The sequence below is a fragment of the Rousettus aegyptiacus genome, unplaced genomic scaffold (genome assembly GCF_014176215.1).
Source record: "Rousettus aegyptiacus isolate mRouAeg1 unplaced genomic scaffold, mRouAeg1.p scaffold_m13_p_13, whole genome shotgun sequence".
Taxonomy (NCBI): domain Eukaryota; kingdom Metazoa; phylum Chordata; class Mammalia; order Chiroptera; family Pteropodidae; genus Rousettus; species Rousettus aegyptiacus.
In genome coordinates, this window is record NW_023416288.1 from 67753330 (window position 1) to 67774584 (window position 21255).

Consider the following 21255-nt stretch of genomic DNA (forward strand, 5'->3'; position numbering starts at 1 on the left):
AATTTAGTAATAGGTTATAAAGCTGAAGCTAAATCTGAGATATAGGATTTTATGAGAAGAAGATATAGACTTTAGAAAATATTCAAAAGAGAAGCCTGTACTTGTGTATATAGTGCATGATTTTGTCAAAGCGTTGCCCTTCTATAAGCTAGAACTGAATATTTAAATAACAATCTAGTTAATTCCATATACATACACTACTTGGTGTTCAAACAGGGCTGGGTTACTACGATGGAATAAGTTATTACCTTGCACTAAATTTTCCATGTTTTCCTTAAGTTTCTTATTGAAATTAGTTTAATTATTTTATTAGAAGGACCCATATTTTATAAAGTAAAATATCTGGATTTAAAACAAAGAAGTGTTTTCTAGATCAACATAAATTTCAACACCAAGTACAAGCTACCAATTTATATAATAAAATAGTAACAAAAACGTAATTTCTTTGACTATGGGGAGTTCAGAACTACGCTGAGGTTTCTCCTTTGTTGGGGCTGAATTGTGCTCCCCGATTCCTTTCCACAAGCCATGTGTGATCTGGGTCAAAGTCAGTGACTCCTTAAGGAATGCTGGCCTGGAACAGAAACCTGGTTCTGGGAAGTCCTGGACTTTGAGCCAGGCTATGACAAACCTATGGTCCGTGTCAGGTCACACAGAGGACAAGTCAGTGCTTCTACAAATGCCAAGGATCCATGCATATAAAGAATGAGGATGTAGTCTCCTTTTCCAGGGTGCATTAAATGTTCTTACTTAAAAACTTATTTTTAACATTCAATTCTCATTGCCTTGGTTCCAGGCACTCATGACATAAAAATAAAGATGGATCTGTCCCTGCATTTAGGAACCTTCTTCCTCTGACCCTTATATTTAGCGAGCTGTGAAATGTAATGGGTGTTTTAGTTTCTAAGTCTTAGACTCCATTTATAGGAGAATGCAAAATAGACTTGTAAAAAAATTGCCATTTTGATCAAATTAGATTGTGCTTTTTAAATTACACATTTTCTCATTAAGAGTTGTAAAAGTGTCACAAACTTTTAACTGACACAGTCATTTGTCCTCTTACCACTCATGAAAATTTATATGAAGAGTGAAACAAAATTAATAAGCACAGCCTTGAGTGTCATGAGAAAAAAAGAAAATGTTGGAAAAAATGGAAAAAAAATTAATGAAGATTTACAAATAAGAAGAGCATGACAATTCTTTAGCTGTGACCAGTCTCTCAGCTAAATGCAAAAGGTGATACAGACAGCCTAGGGAGAGCCGAGTTTCCTTCTGCTTTGCCCTTCCATGTGCCCACCTAGGAAGAAGGGCCATTTGCCCCGAGGGGAAAAACTTCAGTCTTAGTTTCATGGATTATGAGTAAAAATGGAGATGAAAAGACAGAGTGGTGGTTCTTGGGCAGCGGCAAAGAAAATGTCACAATTACCTAAGATGTCACTAGGTTTTACCTAGTTATTTTCCATTGATCTGAAGTTTAGTGCAATTTAACACAGCCCATGAAAAAAGTACTTTGCGAATGCACACTGATAAATCCACCACATCCTTGTTTGAGGTTTATGAGCCTCATTTTAAAAAAAAATGAGACAGGTACTTTGAAAACTATTGTGAGAGGAGCTTAGTGATTCACAGACTCAGAATCAACCAACATTAAGGTTGTGATTCCCCCTCAGTGAGTAGCAGATCTTAATGTAAATATTGCCACAACTGTTAAAAATAATAACCAAAACTGATCTGTCACTGTTTTGTACCTCTCAAGGATTACATCATTTGCTGGAGATTAAATAGCCAACAGAAATCTCTCAATTCCACTTAATTCAATCAACCTTCCCTAGAGATACCCAGTAACTTCGTCAACAGTTCGATTTGTAATACAGAATCTTCTAAGAAGTAAATAATCCTCACGTCACTTTTCTGCATATGGCTAGAGATGGTTAATGTACACGTGACCTTAATGAATGCTATTTACAACTACTGACCTTCAAGAAGGTGAGTCTGCTGATGTATAATTCATTGTGACATTTTTGAAGGTATTATAAAAAATTTCTCATAGCTCAAATACAACATTAGGGTATAAAGACTAGTTTCATGCTAAACTGCCTTGAAAAGCATTTGATATTTTATTTTTTTTGTTTTGTTTTCATTAAATATGTTATAATGCTAACAAATGAGATTTAAAGTGCATTTATAATTTTATTCGACAAGCAGAAGCTTTTAACGTGAAAAACTTGAATAGCACCCCATACTTGCTGTGATAGTTTCCCTCCATATATACATATATACATGTGCACGCGCGCGCACACACGCGCGCGCGCGCGCGCACACACACACACACACACACTACAATAATAGTAATATTAAGTCTGGAGCACATTATGTTCAAAAGACTGTTCCGATTTGCAAACTTTAGTTCATTTGAAACTCACAAAACCCTACGAGATGGCATTTTAACTCTCTTTTTTATAGGTGAAGAAACTGAGGTTTAGAGAACTAAGTAACTTGACAATTTTTATATAACTAATGAGTACTGGCACCGAGGTTTGAAACCAAATGCCTACTGGACTTTAAAGCCCAAGCTTTTTCCCACTGTAATTCAAGAAGCCCCTGATTCTTCATGGGAGAATCTTCTAGTGGGCTAAGAGGGCAGCAGAAAGGCATTTGGTACCTGGAAGGCATGAGATAAAATTGAACTTTACCTACTTTACATTTGTGCTGTTTTTAGGGTTATTCATACATGTTTCTTATTATCTAAAGGACAGCTTTTACTAACTCCTTCTAGAGCAAATGGTTCTATTAAATTCTGAGATTCTTAGAAGAGTCAGTGTCCAGTCCGTGATGCCAGAAAGAAATGCCTTTCCAATAAATGGCAGCTCCACATAAAAAATGCAGCAATATAGAACTGAAATTCTGGTAAAATATGCATTTATGCATTAACATTTATTGAGCTCCTGCTATGAATATAAAAGTGAATAAAGCTCAATCCCTACTCTCAAGGAGTTTACGTGGATATACAGGCCCCACATAGTTTTTGCAATTATTTGCAAAATATTTTGCAAAATAAATTTTTCTACAATGCATTCACCAAAAGTAGAATTCTGATAATTTTCATGCCAACTCTTACTTTTCTTTTTGTCATAATGAGGATGTTAGATATTTGTAAAAGAAAAATATATAAACATATGCTGAATGTCCAAAACTGAGTAATTAATTTAATAATATCTTATTAATCTAGTAAGTTGTTATGACTATACAATGGAATACTATGTAAAGAATGGTATGCTAGCAATATATTTATATCATTGAGTAAAACAAAATCAGTAAACAAATATATGTAGTGCAGTTTCATTTCTGTGACAAATATTAACATATTCTTAATTTAAGAGAAAGATCTGGAAGGATATTCACCCAAATTCTCAGTTATCTCTGTAGAGTGACATTAAAGGTTTTTATTTTCTTCTGTATTCTTATGTGTATTTTCTACTTTTTAAAAATTTTCATGTAATCAAAACCTATCTTAAGATTAAATTTAAGAAATAAAATACTGAACATAAATATAAACTCAATGCTTATTTTCGAATTCGGTTCAATAAAGTAGAAAGGAGACAGTGTATCAAGTAAGAAAAAAAGTCACAGGAATATGCACACGGCAAATGGTAAAAGTGCTTGTCGAATGCAAATACTCATGATGGAAAAAGCAAGAATTCAATCATTCTAGTTTGTGAAAAAAGGTAATACTACTTTTGTTAAGTTTCATGTCATTAATGTCATTAGTTTTTATTATGAAATTATGTACAGAAATTGTATTCCTTTATAAACATAAAGCATAGTGGAGAAAGATTTGAAAGCACTTAAATCGGAGAGACTTGGGTGCTAATACTGACTCATTCTTTTATAGTTCTGTGAACTTGGACAAACCACTTACTCTCATCTTCCCAAACTGTAAAATGAGGGAAATAAGGCCGGTGCTTGCTGGAACACACTGGTTCACACAATACATGGTAGCTACTGCTGTTTTTGTTATTACTTTTGGATTTCACTTAACTGTGGAAACGACAGTGTTCTAAACTTAATCAGAACTGATATGGGTTCACACATTAAATGGTGCAAGAGGCAGCCACTAAGTATAACCTGCTATATTTGTATTATATGGAAATAGATTCTTTCAGTCATTTGATGAATATTTAGTGAATGAGAACTTCGTTTAAGCTCAGGCGAAGAAGCAAAACTTAGTTACTTCAGTCATGGGGCTCAGAGTCAGGAGGGGAGACAAATAGACAATTATCATTCGATAACAATTGCTATGAAGTTTCAATGCACAGAACTACGGGAGCACCCCGGCATATCACACAATGCCAAATGAGCATTATTTATCACATACTCTATGGGTACAGGGCCTCCATGAGTGTCCAATCCTGTGCCTGGACCAGAGCCAGAGCCAGACTTGGTGGGGATGGAGGTAGAGTGGGAGCTGGCACCCCAGTGGATGCAATGGTCTACTTGAGTCTTGAAGAATAAGGAGGAGATAAGCAAGTGAAGACAGCAGAGAAGAACATGCCACAGCGAGGACATGGCATGTAGGAATGCAACCTGGGAGAATGCCGTTGGGCCTCTTCAGGGGACCTGATAGAGTTCAGTATGAGACAAGGCAGCTAGTTGGGGAGGAATAAGCTCTAAGACCGGTAAGTATTAGACAGGACCTATCAGGCTAAGACAAACGCTTAGGAAATGTTTTAATAAAATATAAATGACAAGAAAGAATCATATTTATTTAATTTGTTATTTGATCATTTGTAATTTAGAAAAAAGAGATGGTTAAATCCAGTTTCTTTTTTCTAATCAATTGTCTATTATTTATTAGACAGGATGTTATAGTATTTAGTACTGCTGGGAGAAATATAATTAAATTTCCTCACTTTCAGGGCAATTTAATTTGAAACTTAACATCAAATTAAATGCAGCTATTCATCACTGCTGTCTTGTGCTCTTTTTATTTTTTGCTGCTGTTGTTAAAGAATGAACAATTCTCATGGATATCACATTAAAACAATAAAATCATGCTGTCTTCATGCCTAATCTTCAAAAGGAGATGATCTTAAATTGATATTATACATGGCCAAAAATCCATTGCAGGGCTGAGATCAAAGAAGACCATGTACTTGGAAAGGTTTTAAGTCCCCAAAGCAAAGGTCACTTCAACTATTTCCTTCATGAACCAGTAAAAAAGAAAAGGACAAATCAGTAGATGTAGCTGATTGTGTCCTTTGGGCACTTTCAAAGGCTTCTGACAGCTGTGTCAGCTTCAGAGACACAGAAGGTACTGCAGAGACGTTCCCCCTGCATCCTCTCCATTGCTGGCTAAGGACGAATTTCTTTGCCCCCAAAGAAGGCAACTGAAAAAGAGACTTACTTTTTATTCCTTAATAATTTAGTGCGTTTGCTTGCAATCCCTACTAGGCACTAGCTCTTCTCTGGGAGCTGCCAATACAAACGTGAACACTTTACAACTCAAATCACATGTCAAGACTCGGCTTGAATGTGGTTCTCTCACTGAGGTTCCTTGATCACCTCAAACAGACATGATCTCCCCAAGCTCTGAACACCTCGATCCATTATTCATTTCTTTGTATAGCTCTTAGCACAAGCAAATGTCAAAAGTGAATTTGGAGGTGTGCATGTGGCTTTGCCATCTATTACTGTGTATTTTAGAAAAATCACTTTCCTTACTGAATCTCAGTGTTTCTCATCTGAAAAAAATGGGGTTATTTATATGGTAAGAACAGATTTTTTTTTAATTGCCATTTTTTGAGTGTGGTAGCTAAGATTCAGAGAAGCTAACCAGTTTATCTAAAGCTATGAAGCTAATAATCAAAATATTTCTAGCAATCTATGTCTTGCATGTTTTCTATCATACTCTAATTATCTCCTTCAACTCTGAATCTGGGAGGGTTGTAGAAAAATTCTATTTCAATACAGACCTGCTTCATGAATCTCTTCTTTTCCAGTATATGAGGAAAACACCTGCCTGGAAAACTTGTACTGTTGGTCTCGAAAATTATTTTGTAAGTAGTCCATCAGCATGACGTAACCAGACTGTTGCATTGTAAGAACGTCACAAAAAACGGCCAACTGAAAAGAAGATAAGTTAATGTATAACATATCTGCTTCCAGGGCCATCAATTAATGCTTTAAATTAAAGCAGATATCCTGTAGTAAAGTTTAGAAAAATCGTTCTTTTTAGATTTGTTCGAATTACTTCATTGTTTTGAATTTCCAAAATTACCTGGCTTTCAGAGATGCTCACTGTATCTTTAAAAACGATCCAGTCAACAGTGTCCGTGCAGGGAGGAGACGTCAGTGAGCCATTGTAAGTGTAATATTTGTCAGTTGAATTTGGCAGGAGGTTCAGCAATATGAATGGATCTATCGCAGCCTGTTTCCCTACAAGATAACAACACACATCTGAGCAGAATCCCAACTCTGGAACTTAGCTGTTTGAAACTCTGAAACAGAGATAGTTGCTTTGTTATGCATTTAATCAGACCTGAAATTTCAAGAATGCTTTAGATACATTTAAAAAATGACGAAATTGGCATACTTCAAATTTTCTTACTCATGTCACTATAAAGTGATAGATGTTTCATCGTTACACAAGCAAGATGCTAGAGAGATTATTTTATACACAAAAGGTATTCAGAAATCATACAACCACTTCAATAAATACAGAAAAATAATTTGGTAAGATTCAATATCAGTTTGTGGAAAACAAAATCAAAATCTTATTTTGATGATTATCTTCAAAAGCCCATAAATAAACATCATATTTAAAAATGACTTATTGAAAACTTTTATCCTAGAGATCAAGAATGAGACAAAGATGTCCTGCTATCACCATTTCTATTTAACACTGAACTGGAAGACTCAGCCAGTGCAGTAAAGTAAGAAAAAGAAAAAAAAAATAGTCATAAAGACTGGAAAGGAATAAATGATAACACTATAATTTGCAAATAACATGATCGTGCATGTAAAACATTGAAAAACATTACAAACTATTAGAATTAATACATGCATTTAGTGAAGTCACTGCACACAAGACCAATATACAAAAATTTATACTGTTTCCATCCCCCTTACTTTTAGCCTGTGTGTGTCTTTAAATCTTTTTCTGTATGACAATAGTAAACAATTGGAAATGAAACTTAAAACAATATAACTTACAATAGCAATAACAAACGATGTGTACAAAATCTATATTTAAAATTATAAAATTTCTTGAGAAAATGAGATAAAAGCTAAAAATAATGAGAATTACCATGTTCATGGGTTGGAAGATTTAGTATTGTGAAGGTATCAATTTTCTCCAAACTAATTTATAGAGTCAATGAAATCTTAATCAAAGTCCCAGGAGGATGTGTGTGTGTGTGTGTGTGTGTGTGTGTGTGTGTTAATTGACATGCTGATTTTAAAATTTAATTGAAAATACAAAGAAAAGTTAAGATACTCTTGAACAATAACAAAGCTGATGAACTTTTTGCTACTAGGTAAAAATACTTATTACATAAAATAATAAAAATTATGATAGTGAGAATTTTATGGAAAAATAGACAAAGAGAACCTGGGAGAGAATGGAGTTCAGATCCACACTTGATTTATGACAGGAAAAATTATTATGTAGTTGGAATAGATAGCATTTCCAATAAATAGTACTGTATCATTTAAATATCTATATGGAAAAAAAGTGAATCTTGATTCTCTACTTCACACCAAATTATTTCTAAACAAATTGCACAGAACAGTTCTAAATATAGATTTAAATATGAACAGAATAATATAGTTTTTAGGAGGAAATAGAGAAAACTCCGAGTGGAGTGAAGCCTTTGCAAAATTTTGGTCTTTTTGAACCCCACTTTACTCTTTAGAAAATGAAATGACTGAACTAGATAATCTTAATAGTCTACTCCACCTCAACTCTATGAACACTGAACATATTCAGAAAGATTCAAAGAAAAAAAATTATTTCCATTTAAAAATTAAATAATTATTGAATGTTAATTTTTCCGCAATACAAAAACTTTTGAAGGAAGGATGCTGTTAATAAAGTTGTAGACAAATATTTCCAGTCTAAATTTAAGATGAAATATTAGAAATAAAAGTCTATTTGACTGAATTGATAGTGTTGTATATACACAACCTAAATCTAGTTTTAATCCATTAGAAAACTGAATTTACATTCAATAATTTAACTTTTAAATGGAAATAATTTTTTCTTTGACTCTTGCTGGGTATGTTCTGCATTTATAGAGTTTAGAGCTGGAGTAGACTAAAAAGATCGATGTTGGGAAAACAGTTTATTACACTGGGGGATTTTCTAGACTAAAAAGTAGATTTAATCCACGAACTCTCAAAATGGAAACGTTTAACTTTAAAAGACTTAACTTATTTAGTTTGGACAGATCATATCTAGTAACATGCAAATAATATTGTCATGTTTTTCATGTGTTCTGAAACATGTAACTAATATAAATCTCCACAGTATAGTGGAACAGGTTTTGTGGATAGACTAGCATCTAAATTCTGGCTTTACCTCTTACCAGCTCAATACCCTTAGGTGTCCTTGCTGAGTATATTGAAACATTAAGTGTCTAATGGAAGAGTTGATACGCATGGATGATTTTATTTTTTGGCAAAAGAGGAGGGAGGAAGCTGGTACACAAGTAGCAGGGTAGAGAGACAAGGTAGATGGTGTAATGGAGGGCAGATTAGTGTGTGTTTCCAGCCAGTCCAAGAGACTATTAGTTCTGCTTCTAAGTTAAGAGTCAGGATATAAACAGAATAAAATAATATGTGATCCATATTCTCGGGGAGGGTATTATGTGACAGCAGTAGCTTTGATGAAGCATCTCTCTCCATGGCTTACAAACAGTAGATATTAATAAATAAACTTTAATCAGCATGAGTAAATTGGTTCTAAGCTTATATGATCATCCTCCTAAAGAACCCCAGAAATAACTGAAGACGTCTAGAGAGAAAGTGGCCAAAGTTCCCAAGTTACATGAGTCAGAACTAACCACCTGGTCCTCCTTCACTCTTGTTCTCACGGGCTGGTGCAGGGCCTAAGAACATTCAGAATTCATTTTGCATACAATTTTAAGTGTAGGAATTCATACTAGCTGCCTTCTTTCAGTCTCAATAAAAAATACTTCCTGACTAAGTGAGAAAAAATTAAGTGTGGCTTTTGGCATTCAATGTTTAATTTTGCAATCTGAATGGACGGAGATAACAGTTTCATTTGGCATCTGATTGCACCTTTCAAGCAAAATGAAAGCTGCACTGCAGGAGGTCATACATCCCTGACTTAGGAAAAGTTCAGTCAATTCAGGTCCTAACATGTAATTGACAAAGAAAAATCAATCCCAGGCCCGGTTTCTGCTTTCAGGAAAAGGATCTACATGAATTTTGTTTCTGATTTCAAATTTTACATCTTCCCAGAGAGGAATAATTATCACTTTATTGATAATTCAGGGCAGCATTAATACTCTGTATGTGAATGCTTAATAAAAATAAAATAATAACAACAGATTGCAAGTCTCTTGTCAGTGTTGTCAAAAGGAGTTGTCGTGACAAATTACAAGGGCCATGAAATAGTAAGGAGAACTCTATCGAAGTGTATTGCATCTTGTCGTATGTAAGCATTTATCTTCTTCCAAAAATCTTGTCATGTTGGTAAAGCAAAGGACTTACCAAGAAAACCACCAGGGAATAAATTTTAACTTGAGTTAAACTTACTTTTTCAACTTAAAACATGATTTTTATAATATTAACTAGTTTCAAATTATAAAATAGAGTAACAAATGTTCAATGCAGAGACAGAATAAATAAATACATTTGAAATGCATGATGTAATTAGATTATTTTCAATAGTAAAATTAGAAAACTTCAACTTCCTACTTATGTTATTAACATTTTATGATTTTTCTGTGACAAAAATTTATAAGTTTATCTGTAGTGAGAAATGAATAAATCATCAAGTGTGAGAATTAAGAGATTGTTCCTTCCTTCTTTTGGAACAACTGATTTTTGTAATATTGTAAAAATTCATATGCATTCAAAGTAGAATCTGGAAGAAAGAGAGTCCTCCAAGTAGCTTACCAAAACGACTAACATTCTCGACTCCATCAATAATTGCTTTGTAATCCAAATTTTCTTCTAGACCAATCTGTTAAAGAAGAATACATTCTAAAAATGGGATAAAATTATTGATTAACTGTTCAATAAAATATAAATACCAATGATTTCCATTTTAAATATTCAAATGTACCTTTTTTTTCACAGCAAGGTAAAAACAAAACAAAATGAAAAAACTTTTAAATCTCTTAAATTTTCTGAGAAAAGTACATTTTAAAATGCTACGATTCACAATCACTGCTATATCATTATGATGCCTTGTATATATAAATAAGCACAACTGTACACTCATAAGACAGTGTGCGCTCCAGGTGGAAGTATTTAAGCAATAAGTAAATACAAGAGTCTTCTTTAAACATACTGGCCAAGGGGTTCTCTCTGAAAAGGACTCCCAGATATCATTCTACTTTTGAGGTCTTCTATCTGTTGCAAAGTATCTTGACATTTCACTTCAATATTTTATGTGATTACAAAAGGAATTAAGTTAGTGTTAAATCTCTGTATAATGATTACCTCAAATAAAATGGATAAGGCTCTTAACTTCCCTTTTCCTTTAACTGCTTCCTCAAAACTTGAAAACCGGTCCACATCGAAGCAGTAGATTTGCATCTGTAAATGTAAAAATGATGGCTTTATTATATACAAAGACTTCACAAAAGTCAACAAAGACAAAATAATTTTCCAATTCTATAAATTCTACATGAAAAATTCTATAAACGATATAATTCTATATTCTGCATCTTTTCAAAATATTTTATCAATTATATGTACATACAATTACATTTACTATCATTTATCATCTTGCAGTGAGGAAGGATATACAGGCACATCTAGAAGTGAAATTACCACTTTGAGATTACCAGACAATCTCGAAGTAATAATTTATCAGAGCAATTATAAAATGCAATAAATTATCAAATATTATTTCAACTATTTTGTTGAAATTCTTTCAAATATGGTTTCATTCTTTCTTGACTGGACATGCCTTTCTTGATGGTCTGAGTTACAATTCTTGGACATTTATTGTCATATGCTCTATTAATAGCGAATTCTCAAGGACTCTCTGGGTCTACCTAAAAAACACCAAAGGATTTTCAAGTTCCTTATTTTAAGTCTCCTCTCCTGCTGTGAGGCTATCTCTTGTTAATTTTTATTTCAGGCTATACATCTGTCGATAACAGCCTCTAACTTATAATTTGGTGTTCCTCATCATGGGCTTGGGAATCAAGTAACTCAGCTAGTTTATAAGGGTAATTACGGGAAGAGCAGAAAGGCTCTGAGAAGATTAATGCACAGTTAGGGTTCTGATCCGAGAAATGGTGGGTGTGAAGTGAAGTAGAGGATAGCAGAGGATCATCTGCCTTGGGTGACCACCAAAGCCTTTCTAAGCTGACCCCAAGGATGAGCAGCTTAAAAGTCGACAGATGAAAAGGCAGAAGAGATGAATGTGTGTTCATCAGAGGCACCAGCTTTGGTAAAGGCCAACAGGCAAGAAAATAAGAGAAACGTGGAAAATGGGAAGTAGCTTGTTGTGATTTCAGCTGAGCATAGGTGAGAGAAGAAGAGAGAGAGGAAGCTGGAGGGGTAGGCAGGGCGCGCACTGGGAAGTTCTGTGAGGCAGTGCCTGCCTGCAGTTTGGTCCATTGAGCAAGGTGAGTCCTGATGCATTTCAGCTAATGGCGTGGGGAGGGGATAGGGGAGGAGGCAGGGCTTGGGGGAAAAGGAGTCTAGTGGAAGAGATTAAGACAGAGGGAGGAGACCACTTCAGGGACATTTAATAATCCAAGTAAAAGACAAAGATGGTTTGAACTTTTTTAAGACTTCTCACATCATTTAGGAACAGAATAGAGAAGACTTGATTGTAGAATGTGAAGACATTCTGGAAAAAGGGCAAGTTGAGGATGTCCCTTAGTGTCCTTGCTTGCACAACGACACGGGAAGAGTTTAAAACTGACAACAAACAAACAACGCCACCGAGAGATGATTTGAAGGGCTTTTCGGATAAGAAAAATATATGAGCTTTATGCACAGATTCTGTACCATTTATTTTGACGATTCAGAGCTTATGTTGTAAGAGATTTTCTTGAATTTCATCTTTGTACTAAATAAGTAACAAGGTCAGAGAGGTAAACTCTCAGAAGTGTAAATGTTATGTGTTTAATGAATTGGCTTGTATTTCATTGACAAACTATATTTGATACATGTGCTTTTCTTTAAGAATATTTCCTATATTAAAAAATAAATTATAAGCTCTAAACTTGAATGTGTGTATCCATATTAAAATTTTCTAGCTCTTTAAGAGATAATTCACTCTAGTCTTATTTTTATTATCAGTAACTATTTTGGATTACAAACTAATACTGTTTTATTAAAAGTAGTTTAGAAAATACAGGAATTTTGAAAGAGAAAAAGCACTCATATGCCATCACCAAGAGAAAATCATTGTTAACATTTTCTTGATTTCCCTCAATTATTTTTATATTAGTAATAATTTATTCTCTTGTTTAATCCTCATAGTAACGTCAGAAGGCAGATGCTATTACTCTTTTGTCAATTTCACAGGAGAGAAATGGAAGCTTAGGTAAATTAAATAATTTTTACAATGTCGTGTCTATAATAACTGAATGGCGAAGTCAGTATTTAAACCTAGTCCATTTGTCTCAGACTCTGTACTGTTGGTCACTAATTAGTTTTCATGTTTACAAAATTAAAATAATAACACCATGCAAATTATTTTATATTGATTTTAAAAGCATTAGTATTGTTAAAAAGATAAAAAGCGTTAATATCTTATGATGAACCTTTTTGAGTAAATTATTCAAAAACATTATTTTTACAAGATCTATAATATTAATCATTTCCTTTTGTTTCAACTTTTTATTCTTGTAAATAAATTTTTGTACATACTTTTTTGAGTATATCTTCATTGCTTTTTAGACTAAATTGCTACAAATTGAAATGGTGGGTACTGAGAACAAAATATTTAAAGTTCTTGATAAAAAAAAAAACGAGCAAACTGTTATCAAGAAAGTCTGCCAATTCATACTCTTTCATGTATTGCAGACATGTATGAAAATGTTTATTTCACCGCACACTCATTATTTATTGTAATTATACTTATTTTCCCAAAAAAAGCTGAACATTTTTCTGATTCCACTTTGCATTTCTTTGATCCTTCAGTATGTTGATAAGTTTCCCTCTCTTTTCTTACTGAGATATGGAAAATTTTTATTCATTCACTTATTCAATAACATTTATTGATCATCTATTTGGGAAGTGGAAAATCAAATATGAGTATTATTGACTTTAGTAAAAAAGACAGACATTAACAAAGTAAAAAAATATATATAACTGTATAAATTATAAGATTTTATTACAAATTAATCAAATTATATGTTAAATAAAATCTCAGTGATTTATAAAATGAAATAATAACCAGAAGTATTCATTACCTCAAGTGGAAATTTTTGTCCTTCTAAACTATGTTCTGATCCTTCAGATGACATATTGCATTTCCCCCAGTGAAAAGTTATCTTGCTTGCTTTGAACACCATTTCTGAAACTCCTCCACTGAGACGGTAATCATTAGTAAGATTAATTTCCACTAAAAAAAAACACAATAAGCCACACACACAATAAAATTGCATCTAAGTTTCTGAAAACAAAATTTCAACTGAATTTTATTCTAGTAAAAGTACGTTAGGAAATCATTTTTTTGATAATTAAAAAAAAATAATTTGCCATTCTAGAAGCTGAACTTGTAACTGCACAGTATACCTAATGTATCTTTTTGCTATAAATATAAACTAAACTGAAGATCTTAAATGCTGTAGAACCCTGATAGCAGAAGACAGCCAGTCCACCTGCCCCGTTTGTTTGCTCTGCTTCCCTAAGGCATTAATTGATAGGGGACAGAGTAAAGGAAGAAGGAACAGAAGGGTGGAGAGAAGAAAATCATCTCTTGGGAGTATGCCCCCCACCGTCGTACTTTCAACTCATTTCCTCTCCTTATCCTTCCAAGCACCACCCCGGCCTTCATTAAACTCCAGAACCTTTGTCGCAGGCTGTGGCAAGAAAGGAGGAAACCCATTCCCATTGAAGGGGCTTCAGCTATCTCATGTCTTCACCCTGAGTGACAACTTTCAGAATCTTAAACTCTCCTATTTTAGTTCCATGGTAGATATTGTCTGATCCTATTTTTTGAGTCATCTGGAGACTCATGATTCTCTTGAGAGCCCATTGCAAGATTTTTTTAAAAAGTTAAATTTATTGGGGGTGACATTAGTTAAGAAAATTATATAGGTTTCAAGTGCATGATTCTATAATACATCATTTGTATATTGCTAATGCAAGACTTTAATGTCTCTCAATCAGACTTAGTCTTTCTTCCATCAGACAGAAACCACTGTTGGCAGTGGGTAAAGCCAACATACTGACCAGACGACTAGAGATAGAAATTTCCATTAATAATTATAATGATATAAGAGCAAACACAGTAACAATAATGGTCAACATTTATTTATCACTTTCACTGTGCCAGTCATTATGTTAAGTACTCTACATGAATTAAACATTCGATCCTCACACAATCCTAGGAAAGAGACACCATTATCATCTCTATTTTATGGAAAATGAAATTGAGTCACAGAAAATAATTTGCTCAAAGTTTTACAATATATTTTAAAAAACAGTACTAAGCCCAAAAAGTGTGGCTCTAAAGATCAAGTGCTTGACCACAGTCCACTTGGAAAAATAAAGCAGAAATTACGTGGCTTACTGCTTTGTAACAGTCTTCAAAACCTGTAATGAAAATGTCAAGATTTGGGGCAATATACTTTTATGTATTTAATTAACAATATATCATAACATAAAATTTTTCTTAATTATTAATGTAACAAATAGTTATTATGTGCTTATTATATATCTGACACATAGAAAAATTCCTATCCTTATGAGATTTCAAATTAAATTACTACATTCAAATAAGCATACTACCAAAATATGGAAAATAGAGAAGAAATTTACTAATGGCCAAACCAGGCCAACCCGATTACGATTATAATTTTGAATATTTTTTCCTAATCTTTTCCTCATGAGTGTATTTGTTTTTATCTAACTTCCTGATACATATACAATTTAATTTAAAATATAGTTTCAGAAAAGGAAAGATGTTCATTTTTAAAAAACTGTTTTGTCCATCTAGCTTTTACTGGAATTTTTATGGTATTATATTTTGCATGTTTTTTAAAAAAGATAGTCTCAAAAGAAAAAAGCACTTAGAGACTACTTCCTAAGGATTAGGTAGAACTTAAAACTTTCTATATAGAAGGGCTAGTAATTTCTTTTCTTAAAATTCAGTTATACTTGATTGCTTTTTTCATATCCAATTACTGAATATAGTATGAAGCTGAGCAGACAAGATCAAACCATAATGCCCAAGAAAAAGGAATCCTGATTGGCTAAGTGATTAACTGGTGATGGAGTTATTAAGTTATATTACATTATCTTTATGACATTTTCTAGTGAAAGCACCATCATTGTTATATTTCTGAAGAACATAATGTGATGACTGGTCATTTTAATTTTCTGTACACATTTTCAAAATGCTGTCTAAACTTTCACCTTTCTGTGCTCTACTTGGTTTCATCTACCTAAAATTTCCATCCAGTTTATAGTACATTATTCAAAGAAAAATCAAATAAAATTAATCTAAACATATTCTCGGTTCAATAAACATATCGAAGTCATGAACAAAATGCAAATTTTTACCTGTTTTCCCGGTGTTATGAATGAATGTGTTTTCCAAAGATGTTTTATCCCAACCTTGAAATTTGAGTTCCTTAAGATTTACATTTACTTGTGTAAGATCTTCATCAATATTGATAGGAGATTGCTTGGGACTATTACACATTGGATATTTCTTTCCCCAATTTTTTTGATTCAGTGCTCCTAGGAAAAGGAAACAATTCAAGTTAGGTTCTTAAGTTACCATGAAAAAGCTAAATTTTATATTATAAAGTAGTTAATTCATTATAGTATAATACATACAATAGTAGAAAAAATAGGGACAGCTTTGAACTAATTCACAAAACATTTACATCTAGATTCAGATTCTGGGTTTTAATATGATACAGTATAAAAGAGGCCTATAGAACAACCACATTAAGTGCAGGGATCAACTTGGCTTGCTTTAGCCATCACACTCTTCCAAATCAGTAGAAAGCCCAATTGTTGTATAAGGCAGCCAGCCAGTCCTAGCCTAGGGTTCCAGTTTTAACAGTGTCCAGATGACAGACTTCCTTAGCACCCTCCATGGGGGTAAGCCCCTTCGGACCTTCTCTCACCTCTGCCACTGAATGATTTGATTTAATTTCCATATACTCAAGAGTCTTATTTATAAAAACATAATCACCTGGCTATCCTTGAAATATCTCCTTTTCCCCACCCCACACTTTCTTCTGTTCATAAAACCTACCAGGTCATATTGTTTAATAATAAGAAAAATGGAACAGGACTTTCTATAAAGATTTTGGCTTATAATGAAGGAAATGCTCACCTGTTCCACAGAATGAACAGTCCTTTAAACCAAAACAGTCCTGTGCTGCTTTATTTCACTTTTATCTAAAACCATGAACCATCCCTCATAACCTTATTACATTAGGACATTATGTAGCTAGCACCCAAGCAGTGTCAAGAACAGGTATGTCTTATTCAAAGGTCTATTAAAATACATGAAATGTTGCAAGTCCCAGGCTGAGAGCAGGCAAAAACAAACAAACAATAAGCCAGCCACAAAAAGACAAATAGTGTGTGATTCCACTTATATGCAGTATCTAAAGTAGTCAAACTCATGGAGACAGAGCAGAATGGTGGTTACCAGGAGATGGGAGGGAGGAGAAGAGCAGAATTGTTTAATGGGTACAGAGTTTTAGATCTGTAAGATGAAAAAGTTTTAAAGATCGGTTTCACAACAATGTGAGTGTACTTAACACTACTGAACTGTACATTTAAAAAATGGTTAAGACAGTAAGTGTTAGGTTATGAATTTTTTCTTTTACCATAGTAGAAATATTGGTTAAGATGGCAAAAACAAATAGCAAACAAACAAAAATCAGGGACCTGGACCTCAATCTTGCAACTACAACGAAATGAATTCTGCCAACAACCTGTATAAGTGAGGAACAGGACCCTTTGCTTCAAATAACACTGCCCACCTTGTATCTTGATTTTAGACTAATGAGAACTTGAGCAGAGAACCCAGATAAATGGTCCTGCCTCTCTGACCCTGAACCCATGAAACCGTGAGGTAATAAATACTTGTTGTTTTACGCCACTAAATTTGTAGTAATTTTTATGCAGTATAAGAAAACTAATACAATCAGTATCTAAATAATCTTTTAAAATATATAACAGATTGTGTGTCACTCCTTGGCTTAGGTCCCTCCAATACCTTTTCATCTCACTCAAAATAAAATATAACCCCATTACCATGGCTGGCAGATCCCATGTGACATCACTGCTCATCTCCTCTCTACTGTCATTTCCTACCACTCTGTGGTGATCACTCTACTCTAGCCATGCTGTTTCTCTTCTGTTCTTTGAGCCTCAGGGCTCAGCACTTGTTGCCATCTCTTCCTGGAATGTTTCCTGAAGTGCTCGGCCTGATGCTTGCAAGACTTTCTCTCCTACCTTCTTATTTCAATCAGGTCTCTGCTCGCTGGAGAGGCTTTCTGTGAGCATCCCATATAAAATTCACTTCTCTCCCTTGGGCATTCTCAACCCCCTCTCTTTACCTTATTTTTGTTCTCCTAAGATAGTAATTATGTTTATTTATTTGCTTACACTTGAACCTAGAAAAAAGCCCTGGACATAGCAGATATTTTATAAACATTTGTTGAATGACTAAATCAGACAAGAAATGCTGTCTTTTGTTTTGAGTTTGAGCTCATAGGGCTCTAGTCTTAAATGGCAACAGGAAAAAAAAATGACAACAATAACAAATTTTCTAAACTCAGCTATGGGTAGGTACATTTGACTGTTATATGACAATTAATTTTGTTGAGTATTTCCTACTAAACTTCTGAAGGATATCAAGAAAGACAGTCGGGCCAACCTAAATGCTGTCCAACATTTTGTAGCATGATGATCCTGAGTAAGAAGGTCATGTTTGAAGTGCATTGAATGATTACACTGAGTGTGGACCTAGTTTAAAACACCTACTAGATTATGGTACCAAGTACAGTACAGATTCAAGAAGCCTCCTTCATTTTTGTGATTAAAAGACAAAATAAAAAAGCCAGAATAGGGAAAATAATTTTTTATGAAAAAGCTATAAAACAGAAAGTCCATAAAAAGAGATATTTTAGTGAAAAGGCTATAAAACAGAAAAAGTCCACTTGAGGTTCTTTTTGCAAAGGAGTCTAGAAATAATGTTGTTTCAAATCGTTGTAAGTAGAAAACCAAGGGGAGGAAATTAATAAATTATTAAAATTGTGCACAAGGTTGAAACTTAGATCAAAGAAGCATTAAATATATTTACCTGTCTTTAATAATGTAATATTAGATTAATCTTATGCTTAAACATTATTTTTAAAGTTACAAAATTAATATTTTTAATGTTTCCATCAAATACATCAGTCTGTGTAGTGGTTAAAGACAAGACGAAGACAAGATGATGTACGGGAGAAAGCAAGTATACAGATTTCATTAGAACTGTGTAGTGTATCCATGGAGTGTTATTAGTGAATGTGGAAGAGGAAAAAAATAGGACACTCACTGTATTTGCAACACAAAACTATCAGGCAGATTTGCCCATAAGGAGGTTTGCAGAGCACTAAATGTCAGCTCTAGAAAACCTGAAATAAATTATTCATAGTCATTCATTCTTCATCCACTTATTGACTCACCTGAATTAGTACCACTCCTATAGATTTCCTGTGCTTACTTCTATTGCAGTGCTTAACAGATTGTATTTTGTTTGTTAATGTATCTATTTCATCTGTATCTTATTGCCAACCTCCCAGTCTGGCACATAGGAGAACAAATTAAATGTTTATGAAATAGTCTTTGTGCACCAAATGAATGTATTCAGTATTTACACACCACGCAGTCTATTCCAAGCAGAATTGAAAGCAATTCTAGGCTTTGTAGGAGATATGCATGAGTTCAAATTTGTTGGCTTGCCTGATTATTCTTGCATTTCAGAAGATTCGGGGCATGTTACATAAAAAGTAGACAAATGCCTAAAGGAGTAGACAGGCTGAAAGAAGGCCAACGTGAATATCGAAAGCACACATTCAAGCCATGGGAGATGGGTAAGAACCATCAACAGGCAGAAAGGGTACCCAGAACATGTATGGTTGAATTGTAAGCATAAGTAAGCTCACTGTGGCAGAAAAGAGTGAGCAGTTCAGCTTGATCCACAGAGTAAAGAGTGGATGTCGAGGAATTCTATAGATGGAGACAGAAAGGTAGACTGTGATCAAATGTACCTGCGTAGGTCAGTGGGACATATGGAGACTTTTGAAGGGTAAAAGAGCCCACAGCAATCTTATCAAAGATGTTAAGCTGGCAGGAATGTAGAACAGGCAGATATGGAGAGGTGGTATGATTAGTGGACATTTTCATAGGCATCAACTATTTGTCTCCAGTTGATTTTTATAGAATCCCTGTTCAAGGGATTGGATGTTTACGTCTCCTCAAAATTCATCTGTTGAAATCCTAATCCCCAATGCGATGGTATCTGAAGATGGGGTGTTTGGGAGGTGATTAGGTCATGAGGGTTGAATCCTTATGAATGGGATTAGTGTCCTTATGAAAGAGACCCAGCAAGATTCCTTGCCCTTATCTTACAGTGAAAAGATCTAGGAAATGACCCTTACTAGACACTGAATCTGCCAGAACCTTGATCTTGGACTTCGCAGCCTCCAGAACTGTGAGAAATAAATTTCTGTTGTTTATAAGCTACCAGCCTATGGTATTTTGTTATACTAGCTCCAATGGACTAAGATACCTTGTACTTATTTGAACTACAATATATCTATCTCTTATTCATGTTGTAATTTCAGCACCAATTCTTAGAACCTTTCGCTTAAGAATTAAATACATATTTTCTGAATGAATAAATGCTTTAATACACTATAAGGCACAGCTTTATAGATTACTTTGGACTTTCCATATGTTAACAAAGACACCAAAAGCCAACATTAAAAAGTCGCTTAAATAGTATAAAGCTATTAGTGGTAAATGACCTAGATTCAAATTTAAGTATATTCAAATATAAAAATGAAATAAACTAGTGTTATTTTCAATGAAAATGTAGCAGAGATTTTAGAACTCCAGAAAAATGGAAAGATGATAAATTTAAGTGAACGCTTTTCAGATGCAGCAGTCAGCTGCTTGGGAAATGGGGGCTCCCTCAAAGATAGGAAACTAAAACCTGAAAGTACTGAAAAACAATCACGAAGTGATTTTATGTCAGTCACACCAGTAAATTCATCACATAAGCTGATTGAAAGCGAAGAAAAAAGATGTCTGAGATAACTTCCCATGATGAAAACCAGAACGAATATGTATCTAAATGCACAAATCAGCATGCCTGTTGGTGCTTTCGGAGCTAGAAAGAGCAAAGCAGTTGGCGAATTGTAGATAATGGCTACTATTAAAGCTGCACTGAAAGCCGATCAAATGCAAAGAATTTCAAAATGAGAATCTGTTTAGTCAAGACTGAATTTTTCTTTATTATCTGTTCTAATGGGACTCACATCAGGACAGTAGAAAATCTTTGCAAACCTAACTGATATATCTAATAGACAGGGGATTACACATGCCAGAGAAGGTAGTTGTCAATTTATTTAGAAAAGGGCTAGCACAATTGTTCCCTGTGTTCTATGATGTTTAAGAAAATTATTAACTGAAGTTCAGTAGAAATAGGGAGATCAGAAATTTATTTCAAAGTTCTTGATTAAAATTTTAGGATTTTTCTAGTTGGAAAAATCCAAAGTAAACAAACAAACAAAACCTAAGATGTGATAATCGAAACAACTGCTCTACAATACAATAAACAACTTACGTTTT

At 33.9% G+C, this 21255-nt stretch overlaps 1 protein-coding gene across 6 annotated transcripts in view; it reads right to left on the minus strand.

The window, feature by feature from the left end:
- PTPRZ1 (protein tyrosine phosphatase receptor type Z1) overlaps positions 1–21255 on the minus strand; it is a 162961-nt gene that overhangs the window by 55521 nt on the left and 86185 nt on the right. For all 6 annotated transcript variants that reach the window (XM_016125176.2, XM_016125175.2, XM_016125174.2 and 3 more), the window contains exons 3-8: positions 15949–16128; positions 13632–13783; positions 10693–10788; positions 10144–10210; positions 6278–6435; positions 5973–6123 (exon numbers count right to left, since the gene is read on the minus strand). In XM_016125176.2, the coding sequence (XP_015980662.2) occupies positions 5973–6123; positions 6278–6435; positions 10144–10210; positions 10693–10788; positions 13632–13783; positions 15949–16128 (804 nt within the window). The remainder of the gene's footprint in view (positions 1–5972; positions 6124–6277; positions 6436–10143; positions 10211–10692; positions 10789–13631; positions 13784–15948; positions 16129–21255) is intronic.